This window comes from Notolabrus celidotus, chromosome 18 (genome assembly GCF_009762535.1).
Source record: "Notolabrus celidotus isolate fNotCel1 chromosome 18, fNotCel1.pri, whole genome shotgun sequence".
Lineage (NCBI taxonomy): Eukaryota > Metazoa > Chordata > Actinopteri > Labriformes > Labridae > Notolabrus > Notolabrus celidotus.
The window spans coordinates 11660598-11681164 of record NC_048289.1 but is presented as its reverse complement, the minus strand read 5'-3'; the positions used below and the strand labels follow the sequence as shown (position 1 = coordinate 11681164).

The window sequence follows — 20567 nt, the reverse complement described above, 5'->3', positions numbered from 1 at the left end:
CTTAAGTACTGTACTCAAGTAAATCTACTTTGTTACTGTCCACTACTGGAACTACTATATTGGACAAGTGGTACTCATTAGGTGTCAGTCAGGTTTTTCTTTTTACCTGTCTTCTATCCCTCATTTTACAAGAAAAATAGTCATTATTCAATTCCAATAGTTAAGCAATGACAGCAATTCCTATTTGAACTGTATATATCATATGTTACTTGAATGTTCCAATTCATTCCTTTGGAAAATTACCTCTTTACTTTTCTTTAATGCGCATTATGTTTTATAACAAGTTCTCCATATTTCAAAACATAATTTAAATAATATCCAAGCCAAAAATGTTTAGTTAGCATTTTAAGTAGACACTCTGATAGGACAGTATACACTTTCTTAGTAACCTACACTTATCACCATCAATTGAATCTTTATATCAAAAGTCGTGTGAGTGACGAAATTGTGCTTCTATTTCTGCTATATCAAATCATGGGATTCAATATGAAGGAAAAATAAAAATGTTACTACCTCAGCTAAAACATAGTATTGCATGAAGAGTTGAAAGTGGCAAATGATGACTAATTCAATGAACAAATATTTTCATGATCATTTTATTGTTTGCTTTCAGACATTTTATTTATTCTTTTGATGATCTTTATCATACTGTACAATCCACACATAGTTTTCATAGCATTTTTTTCATCTATCTCATATATTTTATACAGAGAACATCTTTAAGAGGTGATCTTAGTTTCCACATGTGTTCTTCTTGTTGATTTTCAGGGGTGGGCTCTACACAGAAAAGAAAACATGGACAAACACAGAGGACAGACAAACTAAAAGTTATGTCTTTGTAAATTGACAAAACGTCATTTCAAAATTATTCAGTAGATTTTAGTAGAAAATCAATAACTGAGAACAGAAGGACACCAGAGGTCAGGTGGGGGCTGTTGATCTGCAGACTTGAGCTCTTTCTGTGAATCAAACTCAGGACAGGACCATAGTCTGGAATTCTGGCAAAAGAAAATCATAGAAATAGCAATAAATCATCTGCAAACGCAATCACTAAATAACAGTCTAGACCTTTTTGCTCCTTGCCTTCTACTCACCACAGTCAAGCAAATTTCAACCTTATGCTGAACTGTTATATGTATGATTGACACAGGGATCACCTCTGAACCTTTAAATGACCGAGCACTGGAAAATATAAACAAATACAGACTAAAATAATCTCTTTTGGATTGTCCAAATCCTTTATCCTATTATGTAAGACAGCTGAGCTCAAATATTGCTCGTAACTAGAGGACAGGGAAAACAGGGACAGGATTTTAGAGGTCATGACTGCATGCAGATGTTATCGACTCTGATAAACGTGAAACAGCACGATTCAACAAATATTTTGAATAAACTAATTCCATTTCAAACACTCTCTTTACTAAATAAGCTTTAAAAATAATCTTGATTCACTGATTCATTTTCAGCTCAAAAGATCCAAATCGCTGCAGTGAGAATGCTAATGTGTTTTGAGTTACGTCCACTGACTGCATGATTAGTAAACTCCATCTGCTGTAGAAGATATCTCGACCCCACACATCATAGCAATATGCCACCTGGCCTCATTGATGCAGTAATTGAAATAATTTTTCATGTTATGCCAGATTGACATTTTATAATTTCACATATTTATGTGTTCTCATGCACTTGGTCAGCAAACTTAACTGAGGGCGTACAAAGTGATGATGTTGAAAACTGCTTAAATCTTGACTGGATCACTGAAGAAACCCCAGTTTATTATGTTTCATCAAAGACTTTCCTCTTGTAATTATTTTTCTGGTTGCAAATTTGACATTAAAGCTCCAGTGAGGAGTTTGTATCAGGTTGTGAAACAGATAAAAACTATTATTGATGTCTCTTTAAGAGCTTAAAAAGCAAAGGAGACCATTAACAAGAAGAGTGGCTTTTTCTTCATAGTTATTTTTAATGTAAAATAGGTGGGGTTAGGTGTCAGACAAATTGGCTTAGAGCAAGCTGCTAAAATGGCCTTTTAAACCATGTTTCACTGCACAAATATCTAATAGATGTTACATTAGACTGTTAAAAGACAAAAGGTGTGGGGCCGCTGGTGGCCTAGTGGTCCAAGCGCCCCAATACAGAGGCTATAGTCCTTGCCACAGAGGTTGCCGGTTTGATTCCCGACCACTACCATCCACTGCGTGTCTTCCCCCTTCTCTACTCCCCACATTTCCTGTCTCTCTTCAGCTGACCTTTCATAAAGGGAAAATGCCCCCAAAAATATAACTTATTGAAAAAATAAGAATAAAAAAGACAAAACGACAAGTCTGTTTTTAAAAAGACCACAGATTCAACTGTACAGAATCAGCAAATACGGATTTGTCCCCAGGGGGCGCCAAAATCAATTCAAACATTAAGCTCCTTTAACATAAATAAGTGCAAGAAAAAAAGGGTTCAAAATATAATTTAAAAACTGAAGATTGTGTCTTTTTACACAGTAAAGAGCAGCGACAGATATGGGATTTTAGTTTTTCCTACAGAAAGAGCAACACTTGCTTAATTAAATAAATGATTAAAAAAGGATGAAAAAAAGACAAAAAATCCAAACATAACGATTCGTTGATAACACAATAAACCAACTTTGGGAACTGTGATAGCAAAATCAATTGATACACATTTTTTTCATTCACAACAACAACTCTACATAAGGCACTAGAGCTGAACAGGGAATATCAATTTTATCATTGTCAGGATATGAGCTTTCTGAATAAACAAAGCTAAAGTCTGAATTTATCATGATACATTTCTCACCCATCATGTTTACATTTCACTGTTTAAATTGAGGCCTGAGTATAAAACTAGCCATGCTTTGACACCATTTGATGCAGTCAGATGAAGCTAAAGCAACCTATCAGTTACTCTCAAATTAACTGGTGGCAATTTAATGGTGAGAAAGAAATGCTTTTAAGGTTTTTTTTCTGATTCAGGAGAAACATTTAGCCAACGCAGGTGTTGTGTCAAACACAAAAAAACACAGATAGATATAAAAACTGAGTTACAGCTAAAATGCAATCTAAACACTTCATATGGTTATCCCAATATTGAACAATGTTAATGCATATTGGGTATTTAGTTAATATGGTGATTGGATGATGCAAACTACTCCATTACTCATATGCAAAGTGTAGTTTTCACTGGCTTCTGATGCAAAATTGCCATTAATACATTTTTCATTGAACTCAAATCCCACTAAGCTGCAATAAGGTTTCTTCTCTTTAGACAGTTGGTGGTTCTCTGGCTCTGCTCCCTGAGATTTGGTCTGGCCAATGACATAACATCATCTGCTGACTTAATGAGTGTGCAATCTAAGAAATCAGATACATACCGTCTGCTCCAATTCTGCCGTCACTGTCATCATCAGCTGCTGAGATGAAGCTCTTCATTTCTGCTTCAGTCAGGGTCCTTGCCCCGGGGACAAACCTCTGTAGGAAGTACCTAGACATACAAACACACAAATATACAAACATAGGCACACACATTCACACACAAACCAAACATCTGTTGTTAGTATTTGAGTTGTCTGTTCACTGACACACATTTAAATACACATAACACCACTAATTCCTAAATTGCACGCAATAAAACAAAGGGGAATTATGTCATCCGGGATTATTAGAAGAGGCCTGATGGTGCTGTCTCAATGATACCACTGTGCTGAATCTCTCTGTGCACTAATCGTACATCTAGCTCTGCAACTTGTGCAGATAATTTGATATCAAAATGAGGGTTTTGCAAGTAAAATATTTGTTTCAAAATATTGTTTTCACAAACTTGAGTTCTGACTCCTCGATGAAGCCACTGTTGTCCTCATCCAGGATCTGGAAAACATCTTTGACTTCCTGGGGTGTCTTTGAGGACAGCCCACAAAGTTGGAAGAACTTTTTGTAGGAGAACGAGTCTGGAGCTTAAAGGAGAATAAAAAAGAAGTAAATGGAAGCAAGGTTAAACAGGATGTGTTAAAGCTGGCCTATCAGTCCACAAGTCCATTGGGAAGAGGATGGAGATTAAAACAGCATGAAGCTGCTGTCCCATGTTTTTATCTTTTAAGTCCGGCAGATACATTTAGATTTTATTGTCATTCAGTTGAAACTGGATGTGACTTTAGTGCAGGCAGGCTGTACGCTATCGGAAACAGCGCATTGCAAAGAAGATTATGAGCTACATTTGTCAGAGAGGGATGATCTAAGAGTGAATGAACACAACAATGATTAAAAAGTAAAATTAGGAATCTGTGCTCAATCATTTTAATGCACAAATCTAGCTAGCTTCATGTAATTAGTTGTGTCAAGGTGTTGTCTTAATGTTGATGTAGTGGACTGAGGAGTTATATGTGTGTGTGTGTGTGTGTATGTATGTATGTGTGTGTGTGTGTGTGTGTGTGTGTGTGTGGGTGTGGGTGTGTGTGTGTGTGTGTGGGTGGGTGTGGGTTTGTGTGTGTGTGCAGGGTTGCTACCTTGACAGTCCTTGACAGCATTTTCAATGGCCTCAGCTGAGAGGATGGAGGTGAGCGACATGTTGGTCCTGTCGGGTCAAAGAGGGCTCGGTAACTTAATCACATAATTTTCCGACTCTCTCTCTCTCTCTCTCTCTCTCTCTCTCTCTCTCTCTCTCTCTCTCTCTCTCTCTCTCTCTCTCTCTCTCTCTCCCTCTCTCTCTCTCTCTCTCAGACACACATCACTCAGTGATTTATTCCCATTTTTTGTGTAATGCTGGATTAACTTGTTTTGTATTTGCAGATGTATTAAGGTTAATATGATGATCCCAAAAAATAACTCCAGTTGTGATTATTATTCTGCAAATGGAGCTGCAATGTCAGATAAAATCTCTAAAAACTAAATGACAGCACAAACTTAATTTAAAGAGTTCACATGTTATTTAGTGTTTACATGGACCACACATTTGATATTTACAAACTTGTTTTTATCTTCAAGGATTTGATTTCCCCTGGTGGCCTCTGAACTGCTGGAACTCTGAATTATTTAATTGTTTTGGGCCAGGCTGCACAAGATGATTGGCACTGAGGGACTGTGCAGAAATTATCGCTGTTTGGAGTAGGGTGGAACCAGGGATTATATATTTTTTATTTTGTTAATATAATCTTTTTTCAACCCTCGACAGCAATATCAATTTTTTTTTATCGTTTTGATATTTTTAGATCTCTGGATCCCTTTGGGAAAAAAAGAGCCTCTGAGTAATCACCGCAGCCTGGGCATCAACTCGACTTCTGAAACCATCATATTTCAGACTGATAAAACACAATAATCGGTCAGTAGAAAATGTCAAGACATCTTCCTCTGCTCCCCATCCATAAAAACAACCAAAACAGTCCTATGCCTACCAAAGAAGTTTGCCTTATGGTTATGGTGAAATCCTCTGTATATTTTGTGTATTTTAGATAAAATGCTTTAAAGATTTTTAAAGGTCAATTTTTGCAACAAAAAAAAAAAGAAAGCTATCAGTAAACATTAGGTGAGGGTAAATATACTTGTATATTTTTTACATAATGCTTTAAATTGGAATTTTTAAATATTTTGTATATGAAGTCAATAAAAAATAGTCCTAGCTGTCCTTAAATTAAGTTTGCTGAATTGAAAATCCATTGTTATTGATTGAACATACAAGCTGTTCTTCGCTCAGTTCCTTCAAGTCAGAAATTTGAAGTACTGTCTATCAAAAACATAAGCTAACAAAGAACTTCTACATGAAGTTAGGCCTTTTTAAATGAAAATATATATATATAAAAAAAAAAAGAATTATTTCCAAAAGGAATAGTTCCATTTCCCACCAAACTTCTTAAGGGAGGCTGAAGACATAGCCAACACCTGTATTCCCCTCCTGCAGATGTGCGACTCACCGCTGTTGTCTCGGTGTCCTCTGTGTCCAGGTCCAAAGCAGCAGCACTGGTTAAGGCTTTGTGGTGCGCTCAGACAGCTGGCTCACTGTTATATACGCCGGGTGGATGCTTCAGTTTCCAACCTTTCTGCGGATCATATGTTCCTGCAGCCGGCCGCCTCCTTCTCGAGTTCCTCACCTGCTCACCTATGCACCTGCTCAATTAACCTTTACTATTCTACTCTATCCTTCTCTACTCCGCCTCCTGTCATAAAACTGTGGTTTGTGGTCAAATCAACGCTCCCCTCGTGATACATTTTTACTCCCCCCCATACTCTCTCTCTCTCTCTCTCTCTCTCTCTCTCTCTCTCTCTCTCTCTCTCTCCCCCATTCTCTGTGCAGGTGCACGTGGAGGCTTACAGACATCTCAAATTTAATCTGCCCCCCTTTTCTCTCTTTGGTTTTAGGGAATAATCTCCTAAATTCAGATGACCATAGACAACAGCAGGCCATAAATCATCTTATGACTCAGCAAGGGTGAGGGATTTTTTCCCCCTCTTTAGTAATCTTACATTAAACTGATATTGCAAGCTTTTTCAGTAAATAAATAGACTGGAAAACTCATGTTTCAATGTTTTTTGGTGTTTTTTTTTTTTAACCAAGAGCTTAACCTAGTAACTTTTCTCACAACATTAATGTATTTTATATAAAGTGCCATTGTGGTGTCCAGTTTCAAAAGAGTACATGGGGAGGAAGAAATTTCATTATTACTTAATGGAATAAAATTATTATCCTGCACTAAAAATTTCAAATTTATAAATACATTTTAGTTACAATAAAGGATATACCAAAAAGAAAAATGCAGTGTTTGGTTGAGATTGTTGAGATGAAAGCAATTATGGAGGCGAATGCATATATACGCCCATACATTTTGTTGACTCTGTTTCAGTGAAAGGAGTCCAATTCAGTTTGTTTTACTTGAGGACCTCAAATTGTTTTTTTATCATTATGTAGGGATAATATCGCTGGTTTTTCCATGATAACAGATTCATTTATCTCATTGTAAAGAGATTACAAAGCTTATTTTCTCATTATAATAGGATCATTTTTCTGATGATGTAAAAGGCCGAACAGACAGTGATAGGCCAGATCATGACATGACATGACATGCCATGCTACTATTACTTGCACTAATGAGGCAAGTTAAGCCTATTTGCATGTTTGTTATGGGCTTTTTTAACTCAAGGGATGATTGGGGATGTGTGTTTGTCGACTAAATGATTAATGTCATTACCATTGCTTGTAAGCACTAGAATTACTGGTCATCAAAACTAATTACTGATATTTATATAATCGTAGGCCAGTCACAGGTTCTGTCAAGTATATGTAAACACGCACAGATGACAGATGGCGTCTCCCGGTGAGATTTGGTAAGGTTTTTAATCTAGGAAATGGAGATAAAGTTGTATGTAGGCTGTGTCATGGTTTAAAACCACTAAGCAATGTTAACCAGAACAGTCATGTGGTAAACCCCCCAAGGAGGACGGCAGGCTGGGGATGCTACCTCTGCTAATGTTCGCCACACTCAACAAACCAACTCGTCCTTGTGTACCCCCAGACTCTGGGATCCTGTGTTTAGCCCAACGACAACCTCCGGTCTCAAACTATGAAGCCCATGCAAAAGTGTTATAAACTGCAATTCATCGAGAATCCGCATGAGGCTGGTTGCAGAAACACCGGAAACCACATAGACAGCAATTAAAAAAAGACGATCTTTACAGCATTAATAAACATGTTTACAGTCTGGTTCAAAAAACGGCTTGGCTCTACGTAACTAATTTCTCTATCGGCACACATTGTATGGGGGGTGGAATGTTTTTTCTAACGCGAAGGTTCAGAAGATATTAAGATTACAAGGTTTTGCCCAAATAAGGACATGACTGACTTGACTCCCGGACGGGAACACATAGCTATTGGCTAGGAGGCCCAAACTCCGCCTCTTTACGTCACACTATGCCTGGTTGAGTTCCGCATTTCCAATATGGCTGCCGCCAACAATTGGCTTCAAAACAGTGCTCAGGAACAGATGGGTGACGTCATGGATACTACGTCCATATTTATACAGTCTATAGTTTAGCCATATGAAGTAAATTGTGCTAAATCTTTACAGTTTCATGTATGTGACAGAATTACCATTTCCATTGAAACATCAAGGAAACTGGTTGCTACTTGGGATCATCAGGTATCAGATATCTGCTATCTAAAATGATACTTCGTAACACACAAACTGCTTTTCCTATAGTAAGTGTAATTTGTGGGGCGCCAAATATTAGTCCCACCTAGGGCCCCAAATTGGCTAGAGACAGCCCTGCTGATATGGGTCATTTTCAAGAGAAAACAGAGACCTCTGGCTGAATGTGCACTCAGGGCATGTGTAAGCTACCACTGCTGTTTAAACAGGTAACCATGTCATTCGACTTAGAAACACACTCTGCATTTATCCATGTGCCAAAGGAAAGTATATTGAGTGACATTTCTCTATTCAGATGGAAAAACTGAACAGGTAAATGCACACATGACTAAAGGTTGATGAGGTTGTGAAGGGGTGGAATTGTTTGGTCGCCATGACAAGAAGCCAATGTGTGATGTGTTGGTAGTCTGCAAAAAATCCCCTTGAAACCATCAGATGCAGCAGCCTCTTCACTGAACTCAGTCAGCACTAATGAAGTAACCGAGGAGAGACTTTTTTTTTTTTTTAACAAGAACCATGGGAATAAATCTCATTATTTCTTAAACTATCACTTGCAGTGAACCTGGGATTTAACTCTAGGTGTGTCACAGCATTTTTTGTATCTTTTGATTTCTTGAAATACTGAAAAATTAAAAAATGAAGTCACAGCTCAGAAAAACTTTAGGCTATTTGAATAGTAAGCTTACAGGGCAACAGGGCACATAAAATCTGCCAGGCCTCTGACTTCACTGTGGGTTATCTACATGGAGTGTGTGGTTATTTAGTGACCACGGGCGCCATCTTGTGGCTATTTCCTGTTGATGCAGAGCCCTACTTTGAGCAGGATGGGCAGGGAGATTAAAACTTGAAATCATTGATTATGCTGCTAATGTTTTAGATAAGAGATGGATTAATGAGTTTGGTGCATTAGGGTTAAAAAGAAGAAGCTACGACCTTAAAGCTGCTCTTGGTAGGTATGGTGTAAAAAACTGTACTTTTTTCCCTGCTGGGTCTGGCGCAAAGGTCATAAAACCCATTGGTACTAATCTGTAAGTGAAGTAATTTGAGACTATTGCAAAATCTCTGTGCTTTCCAATGCCTTTGAATCAAGCAATGTTATTATTCCCCTCGTTCCCGTCATCACGAACCAATCAGAGCTACTCTTCGACCCTCTGTCCTGCTTGGTCGAGTGGCGGCCCCTACTACGTCGTCCTGATTGGCTGGGAATCAGCCAATTGACTACTTCCTCATAGAACGTGCACGAAAATTAGGGGAAATCTGGTGGGGAGGGGTAGTGTGGACATTCGAGATCTCCTTGGTGTCCTTGAGTGCCGAGAATGGCGCCTTTAAATAAAATGTATTATTATTATTATTATCTCTCTCCGAACTGATGTTTATATCACGACTATCAATAGCAGTTTGAAATAAACTTTCCTGCTGGGAGAATTGTGAGACAACTTCTGAAGGTATTTAATTTAACTTTGGAGGAATTAAAAGTCCAAATTTTCCTTTTACAAATGAGGAATCTAAAACACTGCTGGTCAGTTTGACGCATTCAGGTTTTCTGTTGTAAGCTAATATCAGCTGACCTTTCGATCTCTAGGTAAAAATGTTGTAGGCCTATTTTGTTAATTGCACATTACAAACTGCTGTGTCACTTTGCTTACTTACTCCGTCATCTATGCTTAGTAATAGCATACTAGTAAGCATTAGCGCTTTGGCTGAAAGTTTAGCCTTAAGCATTGTTTTCACTTGTTATTATGACTTGTCAGAAAGACTTAATTTTACATGATTTCACCTCGGTATCATCAAGATTTTCAGAAAACCTGGCACAATAGGTACAGTTGAATTAAGTTATCTGTCTTATCCTTAGTGCATTTTATAGATGTAGCTCATGGGTTGTCTTCTCAAGGTCAACTAAGTTAAGATAAGATAAGATAAGATAAGATAAGATAAGATAAGATAAGATAAGATAGATAAGATAGTCATTTACTGGTTGTGTTTTATCTTTGTGTTATCTTTACTGTTCAAATGTTTACATTGTTACTTCCTGTGATTTTCAGATTCAGAACCATTCCAAAGACCAGACCAAGACTTTCATTACTGAAAAAGAACCTTTATTGTTTTCTCATCGTCAGTCCGTTTCCCATAAAAGTGCATCATTACTGATCTCATAGTAAGCTAAAACTTGCATAGTAAAACGACGACAGAAGTGAGAGAGAGAGAGAAAGACACAAGTCAACCATGCCATACACTTAGTCAGGTACATTCATCTTAGACAGCAAAGGGGTGTGCACTGCCAATGAGAGAGAGAGAGCGAGGGGTCGCAGTCTGTTTACGGTCAGGTCAGGGGTGAAAGGTCAAGTGTATAAAAGTGGTATGGAGAGTTGAGAGAGAGAGTGGTAGGGAAGAGGAGAAGAAGAGAGGAGGAGTTAGTCTTGGCTCAAGTTGTTCCTTTAGAGTGTTAGAGTAAGATGTTGGTCAGTTAAATAATTTAACCCTTGACCATGGCAGCGAACTCTGTAAGGAGAAAAGAAAAGGACAATTTTGAGTTGCTTCTGTAGATCTAAGCAGGATTTTTACATTTATCAAAGCTAATAAATCTGTTTGTTTTTTTTATCCCAGATTTGATTATAGTTAAAAAGATAAAGAGATATTTTCTTACCATCAACTCCGATCTTGCCGTCACCATCAGAGTCGCCGGCCTTGAGGAAGGTCTTGGTCTCGGCATCAGTCAGAGCTCTGGCAGAGGCAGAGAAGTTCTGCAGGAACAGCCTGGAGAGATGATCAAAGAGAGATACTGAGTATATGTACATTTATACCCTAAAGCTCTTTGTCATAAGTGGTCATTTTTTTGGGTAATTGAACACAAGATCCTATTTAATCATTCATTGTACTATTCTCCGTCTTTATAATGCAGGTTATTTAGGGATTTTATTTGATAAAAATGCTTTCAATTTGATCCAAAGCTTCAATTTAGCTGCTCTGTGTCACTCTCAGTGATCTAAGAAGTGATGCTTACTTCAGCTCATCCTCCTCAATGAAGTCACTCTTGTCCTGGTCAATGACGGCGAAGGCCTTCTTGACTTCATCAGCGGACTTCTTGGCAAGACCGACCTTGGCAAAGAATTCCTTGTGCTTGAAGGAGTCGGCAGCTGTGCAGAGATAGAGAAGAGATCAAATAAGACTTTGTAGCAATAAAGCATACATCTCAAAGAGCTCATGCTGCTATAGTCCCCTGGCTTCTGCCCTTACTGTCACTTAGGTATATTAGATTAATTTGCAGTTGTTTTTATCTTAAAGTAGCAACACTTGTACAAATAAAAATGCATGCTTTCTGATAAACACATGGTAATTTTGTTAAAGGTACATTATGCATTCCTTCTACAGCCCCAAGCTGTATTTGAAAAGCTAATCCTGCAGTTTTAAGTGCAGGAAAGATGCATGGTAGAGCAATGGTATCTGCATCTTTTACTTGGTTACTTGCTATTGAAAAAAGTAAAAAACAAGGCTAATCTCTGGTAAAGCAGATCTATAGCTACTATCTCTACTCTATAACACTATGACTGTGTCACTCTTATGGAGGGGTTTACCCTGGCAAGCCGCAAGGGCTGCAGTGATGTCAGCATCATTGAGGATTCCGGCGAATGCCATTTTTAGCTGAGGGAGGAGAGCAGAGGATAAGACGTCAGTTCAGCAATTCAGACAGGATGAAAATGTGAAAAGACACAGCATTCAAAGTTAGAGATCTACTTGTAATCTTCATTAAGCCATGCAATAACTTTTACTGCTCCTCTTTGTGAGTATTCCTCTCTGGAGGCCCCAAAAAGGAAGGCACAAATGATCAGAAAAGGTAGTCCATTTTTTCCCCCAAAACCAAGCAAAAGATCGAATCTTCTTTGCAGCAGTGGCTGGCTGGCAAATAATTTTTCCCATTTGGTTCCTTCATCGCTCCAAAATCAAACTTTCAAGTTTTGCCCTTTCACCGATTTATATCCATATGCTTGAAGTTGAAGCCCTGAACCCCTGTCTTAGTCAGGCAGCAGTTTCTTAAGGTCTGAAGCTCCTCAGTGAAAACTCACCTTCGGGTTATCTCTAAGGACAAGAGTGAAATCGCTCAGATGAATCAGCTCACTGCAGTGAAGCCCTAGGACTCTCTTGCAGGCTTATATACCTTCACTCTCCCGAAATATGATGCATAGGCTATGTAATGGACACTGTGCAGAAGCAGTCAAAGCAGTCGGTCGAAAAATTTGTCCAGTAGACAGAGCTGTTCTATTTATATGCACATAAATGAAGATGCTTAAATGGTAGGCCAAGTGTAGGCCTATGCAAAAGTGCTTGATATTGCATAGGGCTAATAATATACGCTGCTGATTTGGGTGAAACCGACTCTGTGGCCGTGCAGTTTTGAACTGTGCAGAGCAGTGACAGAGTGGAGAAAGAGATACAGTTTAAACTGTAAATTGTAGATTATTAGAGTAAAATATGTTGGCTACAGTTTACTAATAACACTCCATTATACACTGTGCTTCAGTATCATAGTTTCAACAACTTTTCCATAGATTCAAAGAAGATTTCTGCTGTGGAACTTGAATTATTTTTATTGAGAAGGCTGGGATTTTTAAAAACACATTAAATATAATAAATGGTATTTTATATAATAACCAATATCTACTCCAGTGTTGCTCTGAGAAGATAAAAAAGATAATCATTAATACAGTGTAGCTGTTTTTGATAATGGCAGCAGAGTGACTTCCACATTGTGCTTTGACTAGTTATTATCTATTAAGATTAATAACCCTGAACGTTACATACGGAGCTAAGCAGCTTTGATGAAAACAAGCTCAGCATGTCTGAGATGTCTGCAATGGCTCTGCTGGTCCTAACTGCCAATAAACTCCAGTCGTTGTTATTGTTGCACATCACACATGAAAGAAATGTGGTGTCTGGGTCAAAAGTGACATCATACAGTGTGTATCAATATGTTTGTGTAATCTTTTTCTACATAGAGCTAAACAAGACCTCATAAAAACGACCTTGTCTGCAATTGTGTGGATCTGTACGGATGAAATCTGTGACCAAATGTTCACAAATACTTCTAGAGTTCTACAAATACTTGCACCACTTTTTATTGGTCTCGATTCAAAGTTAGTCAGTCTTTACCAGAAGGTGTAAAAAGCAATAATGGGAGAGGTCTGATTGCAAAGCCAGTTTTATTAATCACCTTGTTACCATGGAGAGCAGCTCTGGAACTCTCTCCCACCTGACCTCCACAACACTGACTCAATCCCACATTTTAAATCCAAACTCAAAACCCATCTGTTTACACTGGCTTATTCCATCTGACCACAACTCCTCTGTCCATTCACTTAAAACTTTTTAAATTGTGTTTTATTTACTGTTTGCTATTTAAACTCTGTTTGTTTTTAATGTTGTAAGGTGACCTTGAGTGCCAAGAAAGACGCCTATAAATAAAATGCATTATTATTATTATTATTATTATTATTATTATTATTATTATTATTATTATTATTATTACTATTATTATTATTATTATTATTATATGCTTGAAGTAATCTGAAAGTACGAAATCATCATTTACTACCATGCAGCCAAGGATTGGACCGCCAAGTATTATTTTGGGTCCTCTTACAATCATGCAGACCAGTTCTCCTTAAGGCGATAAACTATTTGATGCTATTTTTGGAATCATTGAAAACTAATATCTTCAGTATCTGCTGGAGCGCGGTGTGCTTATGGACTAATGACACAGGATTCCCACACTGCAGAAAACAATGTGATCAAAGGGGAATTAAAATGAGAGGCCTTTCCATGCCCAAATTTGATTATCTGACGTGTGCAGGCTGTTATATACTATTATTCCATTAGGTGGCAGTGTTGGGATAACCCCTCAGACTGAAAGTAAATTATAATAGAGTTGTTATTAAATTATCAGCAGATTTAAACTGACAGAACAAATCATATAGAAAATGTCAGCCTATGGGGCTTAACTTTTATCCTCACTTTAACTGCAGCTTCAGCAGATATCCTTTGAAATCCTAAAACTGTCTTTTTGTACACTACCTTCCCTTCAAGTGTGTCTTAAAAGCCAGAAAGCACACATGCATCCTATATTCATTTTTTCTCCTTCTTCTTGCTTCCTCTCTGCAAATCTTCTGGAAAATCTCTGCAAATCTCATCTTCAGCCTTAAACATTTGCCATGGTCAAATGAGGTCTCTCACCTCAAACGACTGAGCCATAGATACTGTAACTATTCCTGCCCTGCTTCAATATCCGGCTTAAATTACAAATATCTCACAGCAGGAATGAAACCCATCAAGTTAGGCAATGAACCTCTGTAATTTGAGACAGAAATGTGCCATCCCCAATCATATTCTGAGATGTATGTTTGAAACTTGACCTACATTTTTTAAATACCTAAAGGAGCTGGTGAACAGAACTTTTAAACACAGTTATCTGTGTTGGAATGATGGTAGAACATTTTGGAAGTCATATAATTTTACATTTTACTGAGCAATTGAAAGCTGCAGTAGATATTCATTTTCCCTTTTGTTTGTTTCTGCTCCACCTGAGGGCCTTGAACTGCAGCAGGAGAGATCCAAGTCTCTGTGGCTTGCCATCTGAGAGAAAGTCCCAAATTAATATGCTTCATTGACAGAAGTCCAGTAAATGTGCAGGCACAGAAACTCGATCCCCCCAGAGTTCTGGGTCACTGGAAGTCCTTCTCAGGCTGGCAGTGCTTCAATTTCACTCTGCCAGTGGTCTCTGATTCAGCTGTTTTTGACCTCATCCAAACTAACACCAGTAAACACTTCTGAGATGTCGTGGTTAAAACCAAAGTGTTATATGTGTTACAAATCGATGGAAGCATATTGGTGTAAGATTGATGTTTAGAGGTAACTCCCAAGCTTCTGGCAGTTTGTTTCAGGCCATTTACACAGAAATGTTTTCAAAGAAAACTGTAAACTATAGTTGCTTTTTGGCCATTCATTTACACAGAAACAACGTTTTAGGTGATTGAAAATGCAAACTCTTGAAAACCGGTTCCAGATTGGAATTTTTGAATACTTAACCCCTTCTGTCGGCATTTGAAGCCTGGTTTATATTTATGTGTTGACTCATCACTGTGGTGGCCGACACAGTCTGGGTTACTACATACTTGTGGGTCATTGTTTCTGCATCACTCTGCAATACTCTGTTTAGACACTTGTAGGCAGTGTGATTTCTATGGTGGTCAGATCTCCTGTTTTCGGTTCTGCTATGTTTTCTGTTGGCTTGTCCACAGGGAACTCGGAGCCGATTAAATCTTCAGCTGATGGGGCGCCATTGGCCTAGTGGTCTATGTAAAGCCTCATAGACAGAGGCTATAGCCCTCGTTGCAGAGGTCGCAGGTCGATTCAAGCCTCAAACATTTACTGCATGTCTCCCCCCACTCTCTACTCCCCATGCTCCCTGTCTCTCTTCAGCTGTCCTATCCATTAAAGGCAAAAATGCCCAAAAATATAACTTAAAAAAGAAAAAAAATGTACGGCTGATGTACAGTGGATGTAAATGCAGGTAATAAGAGGCTGCCCAGCTGACCAATCACAGGACTTGTAGTTGGCGTCATTTGAACTTATAGTTACGTTTTAGAGGAGGTGCACATCAGGCTATGTGTGTAGGCTGTGCTGGAACAGGACATATGACGTAAGCCAGGGCTATTCAATTAATATTTGGCTGGGCCGGATTTTCAGACTAAGGGCATGAGCTGGGCCGGACATTTTTATTAGACAGTTGGCAAAGTTAACCATTTAAAAGAAAAAAAAATAGATAAGATAACAAACACACTGGATGTTTATTAACGTATTGCCACATCCAAAAAGCATAAATACAATAAAAGAGCAGCACTTTAACTAAACCTATGCTGAAATACTGCTTCTTTAAATTTTACATTACAGTTGCTTTCGGGCCGCAAATTGAATAGGGCTGGCGTAGGCTATGGTCTATAGTCCCATAGTTGACCCCTCAGGGACTCCTCAAGTGGACACAGTAGGAATCGATCTATTAGATAGGAATAAAACAGATTCACAGCTGTTTAAGATATACGAACCCAGTACTGCAGCTGTATTGGTCTAGGTAATAAAAACACAGCTGGGAAACATCCTACAATGTTTCGCTGTTTTGCAGATGATACTCGGTTATACTTACCAGTGAAGCCCATTGAAACCAACAGCTTAACTCAACTTAAAGCATGCCTTAAAGATGTCGAGACCTTGATGACCAACAACTTCCTTCAACTAAACTCAGACAGAAGTGAAGTCATTTTGCTTGGCTCCAAAAACCTAAGATACGTACTTTTGGAAGTTTTATTTTTGGACATGTGGCACCTTAAGTCTCTATAAGTAAAAGGGAGTTCGAACCTTCAATTATCGGGACCCTCTCCGTTGAAGTCATCTACCCATTTTGGTTCAGGAGGCAGACACCCTCTCTCCTTTTTTTAAACTGTTGCATTGATTAATTTACAGTATAATGTACACAGATCTTCTGACACATTCAAAGGTAAGTCCATATACTGTGTGTAAAAACATTAAAAACAGTTTGATGTAATGAATCTTTTTTCAAAGTTGTGAGTTTTAGAAGAAATGCATGTGATTAGTGGTGCAGACGCATTTAATCTTTTTTTGTGTCTGTACAAAGTATAAATTTAAGTTGTAATATTTTTTTACAACAATAATTCATGAATTTATATTTTTCTTTAGAAATGCATTAAAGAAAATATGTTAAATGTGTTCGTGTTGTCAATTCATCAACATATGATTAACATGATACCATACTCCATCTAAGGAGATTAAAACAAACATTGTATTTGCTTAGTGGAAGTTTACTAAAAGCTGATACTTGTGGATGTCTTCCTGCCCTTCAACCTGACTGAGACTCTCCAAGTGCTCATCTGGGCATCTTAACACACGACAAAGGAGAAAAGTCAGCCCATGTATTCAGTTTATCTAGTTACAGGAAGAAAAGTAACACACCCTCAATACTTATTGTGGACAAGATAATATTTATTATGCACTTTTCAGGCAGAGTGTGACACATGACATGGGAGTAAAATAAAATGTTATCACTGTATTATTCCCTGTTAAAACTACAACATATCTTATGGCATAACATGATTGAATTCCTGGATTATTCCATGCTCTTTACTGTAGCTAGTTAAGATGTTATGAATCATAAAAAGGTGTCCATCCTGAGAAAATCACCTGACAACAAATCACAGGGACTGAGCATGATTCATGAAGACTTGACCAGCGCAGCAAACTCTGAAAAAAGACAAAGAGGAAAACTTAAAATAAAGTTTCAACACATTCTGCTTTCTCACATTTCCTTTGGTTAAAAACATCCTTCAGTATCTCTAAACTACAAGAACTGCAAATATGGCTGAACATACGTGTGCAAGTCTGGCATTGACACTGTGCATGAGGCAAGTGTTGCAGCTGCACTTAAGCTGCCACGAGGACTGTGAAACATATTATGTTACAATGACTGAAACTGTTTCTATGTTGAGCCACCTTTAACTGGCATTAAAGTGTTTTTAAAGAGAGGTTTAATCGTAGATCAATCAATTTGCTGATCGAATTCTGTTCAATAGGGCTTAAAATGTTTTACACCTGGATTTAACATCCAGAACTCCAGTAAATGGCAAATGTAAGAAATCCTTTGTTTCAATCCCACAGACCATCTTAAAGCTACAGTGAGGAGTTTTAATTGGTTTTAAAACAGACTTCAAAAGACTAATAATGTCTCCTCATGATCTACAAAAGCAATCAAGACTATTAGGAATAAAATTTATTTTTAAGTTAGGTGTCAGACGAAGTTTACAGAGCTGACACAGCATTTTTTCCCAAATCAGTGATATACAGTATTTTACACAGCTTACATATGTATAGGACAAAATCAGAGGATGCTAAAATAAACTCCAACAAAAATATCATCACAGTAGCTGTAAGACTTAAATAAATCATCCAATCCCACTGTTTAGATTATATTTGGTCATGATAAAAAACAATTTGCTAGAACTGGATTAAAAAATTGTTTCATGGGGCACCGGTGGCCTAGTGGTCTAAATGCCCCACATACAGAGGCTATAGCCCTCGTTGCAGAGGTCATGTCTCTCGTCAGCTGTACTATCCATAAAGGCAAACATGCCCCAAAATATAACTTAAAAAATAAAAAAATGAAAAAAAATAAGAAAATTGTTTCATGTATCAATGCATGTATATCATTCATAAGTGATGCACATACATTCTTCAGAATTCCATTTGACTGGGTAAAATGTAAGCATTGTTTTACAGAATGATACACATATTTAGTGGATGAAGGGTGAATGAACGGTAGGCCTTTTAAATATGTATTGTGTATTACAACAGGGGGATCAAATCACAGATCATCGTAAAGTGTACTTCAATTGAATTCTGTCTGTAACAACATTCAGTTTATAGGAACCGAAAAAGCGAACAGAGCGAAAGAAAGAGATAAATCTCTTGATATACATCTACATGTCCCCTCAGACCAGCTCACCTTCCCAGCCGATCTTCCCATCTCCATCTGAGTCTCCCTCTGACAGGAATGCTCTGGTCTCTGCTGCTGTCAGGGGCCTTGCTCCTTTGGAGAAGTTCTGCAGGAACAGTCTGAAGCAGAGCAGGGATGAAAAAAGATAGCACACATCAGCAACAAGAAAAAAGGGTACACACAAAATGAGATGCATTTCTTACTTGCAGCTGATGTTTGGTGAAATTAGTGTCTAAGATATTGGGGGTTGAAGACTCAACTGTAACTCATCCTGTTCTATGAAGCCGCTTTTGTCCTGGTCCAAAATCTTAAAGACCCTCTCGATCTCTGATGGAGTTTTCCTGGATAAACCCACTGTTTTGAAAAACATCTTCGGGCTGAAGGAATCCTTTTCTGGAGGATGAAATACAGATCAAAGCTCATTAGGTAAGGATGATGAAAATGATCAATTATGCTTCAGGAAGACTTAAAGCTCCAGTCAAATACAAAAGGCCTTACATGCTGAGTCAAAAGCAATTTTCAAGGCAAAATTGCAAACTCAGATTAACCATCTCCTCACCTTTGCAAGCGTTAATAGCTGAAGTGATGTCCGAGGCTGCTAGGAAGTCGGTGATGGCCATGGTGGTGGAGACTCTGTAGTGTGGTGGATGTTGCAGCCTGGTGTAATATGTGACCACTGATGTGCAGAAAGAAACTACCAGAGACAGTGACTTGGCTTCACCCCCACCCCACCCCAAGGTGTCAGAAACCACCAGTGTCCTTCTGTCTGCTGTCACCTGCAGCTGACCACTTCAGCAAACACTGAGTGTGTATGTGTGTATAAAACGGATGATGAAAAACAGCCAGAGTCAGTGCACTACTGTGTTTTCTAGAAAGGTTTCCAGGGGTCAGGGGTCAAAATAAATCTACCTTAACAGACTCTAGACAGGTAGCATCTGTCTGTTATCAGAACAGGAAGTTAGGGGGGTTATTTTTGGTGCATCTGGAGGGAACCTTGTTGGCCCGTATTTCCTCTTTGCTTGTGTTTCCAGCCACAGTTGCTGCCTGCTTGTGGTCGTCCCTGGCAGTGTTTCCGTAGTCTGTAAACATCCTGTTATTATGGCCTCTGTCACTTTCAGGCTGTGCTCCATACAGCTGTCTCCACTCACAGACACCTTGTTCCCACATGCTACTGTTAGCATTTCAAGAGCTCTGTGCTAGATGCCAAACATGGAACTGAAATGTTATCGACAATGTTACTGTACTCATTGACAGGATGTTCTTCTGACCTGCACTATAATGAACCAGCTGAAGGTATCATTGAGTTTGTGGAAATCCATCTCTTCAGAACTGCTAGCTAGATTTACCAGGTCCTTACAAAGGTCACTTCACCACTTAAACTAAGAAAGGTGTTGGGGAGTTATATGAGTTACTTGCCTGCAAACGTGCAGCACCCTCAGTCAAAGCTACAAGAGAAACAGTAAATCCCAAGAACTGTCACGTTAAATTTATAAAAATTACAATTGTTAAGGAGCTACCTATGAGAAAAGCTTTCCAAGTGAAATTGTCTCATTTTTAGTCAAAATGTCTTATCCCACTTGATTTAAGATATATTTAACTCACAAGTAACATTTCAGCAAGATAGAAGGACTTATTTCAAGACAATGCATCTTAAATATCTTGTTAAGTCAAACAATCTTGAAATGATCTTGTTTTGAGTTGTAATTTATAAGAAACAAGGTGTATTTTACATTTCATACATTTTTCAAGCTGAGATCTTATTTGTAGAAGACTGATAATCTTGATTTAAGACAAACACTTTGCTTGATTTAAGTAAATACATTTTATTGGAGAATCTATCAGAAAACAGCTCCATTGATAAAAGAAAGAAAGAAA

At 38.2% G+C, this 20567-nt stretch overlaps 3 protein-coding genes across 7 annotated transcripts; all 3 read right to left on the bottom strand.

Annotated features, from left to right (window-relative positions):
* Nucleotides 1-599: 599 nt before the first annotated feature.
* pvalb9 (parvalbumin 9) lies at nt 600-6160 on the bottom strand. 5 transcript variants are annotated; one of them, XR_004634756.1, is made up of 6 exons: nt 5912-6160; nt 4511-4578; nt 3829-3961; nt 3383-3492; nt 899-998; nt 600-777 (listed from the first exon to the last, which is right to left on the bottom strand). XR_004634756.1 is itself a non-coding variant. In XM_034708323.1 (5 exons), exons 2-5 carry the CDS (start codon nt 4569-4571, stop codon nt 973-975), a joined length of 330 nt encoding a protein of 109 aa, XP_034564214.1. In that variant the 5' UTR covers nt 4572-4578; nt 5912-6160; the 3' UTR covers nt 600-972. The 5 variants fall into 5 exon arrangements, 3 of the variants coding, with proteins under 3 accessions (XP_034564214.1, XP_034564215.1, XP_034564216.1); XR_004634757.1 differs by having other exon boundaries at nt 916-998; XM_034708323.1 differs by having other exon boundaries at nt 600-998.
* Nucleotides 6161-10214: 4054 nt separating this feature from the next.
* Nucleotides 10215-12245, bottom strand: LOC117830184 (parvalbumin beta). Its single transcript, XM_034708187.1, has 5 exons — nt 12202-12245; nt 11713-11779; nt 11142-11274; nt 10785-10894; nt 10215-10639 (listed from the first exon to the last, which is right to left on the bottom strand). The coding sequence occupies exons 2-5, from the start codon at nt 11771-11773 to the stop codon at nt 10614-10616; spliced, it is 330 nt and encodes a 109-aa protein (XP_034564078.1). The 5' UTR covers nt 11774-11779; nt 12202-12245; the 3' UTR covers nt 10215-10613.
* Nucleotides 12246-17196: 4951 nt separating this feature from the next.
* Nucleotides 17197-19456, bottom strand: LOC117830197 (parvalbumin, thymic-like). Its single transcript, XM_034708212.1, has 4 exons — nt 19252-19456; nt 18953-19085; nt 18702-18811; nt 17197-17443 (listed from the first exon to the last, which is right to left on the bottom strand). The coding sequence occupies exons 1-4, from the start codon at nt 19310-19312 to the stop codon at nt 17415-17417; spliced, it is 333 nt and encodes a 110-aa protein (XP_034564103.1). The 5' UTR covers nt 19313-19456; the 3' UTR covers nt 17197-17414.
* Nucleotides 19457-20567: the final 1111 nt, after the last annotated feature.

Excerpts from the sequence above, each read along its gene's own strand:
- pvalb9 (XM_034708323.1), bottom strand. The coding sequence starts at position 4,571 with ATGTCGCTCACCTCCATCCTCTCAGCTGAGGCCATTGAAAATGCTGTC. Across the intron at positions 3,962-4,510 it reads TGCTGTCAAGGACTGTCAAG|CTCCAGACTCGTTCTCCTAC; the intron begins GTAGCAACCCTG and ends TTCTCCTTTAAG. Across the intron at positions 999-3,382 it reads CGGCAGAATTGGAGCAGACG|AATTCCAGACTATGGTCCTG; the intron begins GTATGTATCTGA and ends TTCTTTTGCCAG.
- LOC117830184 (XM_034708187.1), bottom strand. The coding sequence starts at position 11,773 with ATGGCATTCGCCGGAATCCTCAATGATGCTGACATCACTGCAGCCCTT. Across the intron at positions 11,275-11,712 it reads AGCCCTTGCGGCTTGCCAGG|CTGCCGACTCCTTCAAGCAC; the intron begins GTAAACCCCTCC and ends ATCTCTGCACAG. Across the intron at positions 10,895-11,141 it reads ATTGAGGAGGATGAGCTGAA|GCTGTTCCTGCAGAACTTCT; the intron begins GTAAGCATCACT and ends TCATCTCTCCAG.
- LOC117830197 (XM_034708212.1), bottom strand. The coding sequence starts at position 19,312 with ATGGCCATCACCGACTTCCTAGCAGCCTCGGACATCACTTCAGCTATT. Across the intron at positions 19,086-19,251 it reads AGCTATTAACGCTTGCAAAG|AAAAGGATTCCTTCAGCCCG; the intron begins GTGAGGAGATGG and ends TTCATCCTCCAG. Across the intron at positions 18,812-18,952 it reads ATAGAACAGGATGAGTTACA|ACTGTTCCTGCAGAACTTCT; the intron begins GTTGAGTCTTCA and ends GCTCTGCTTCAG.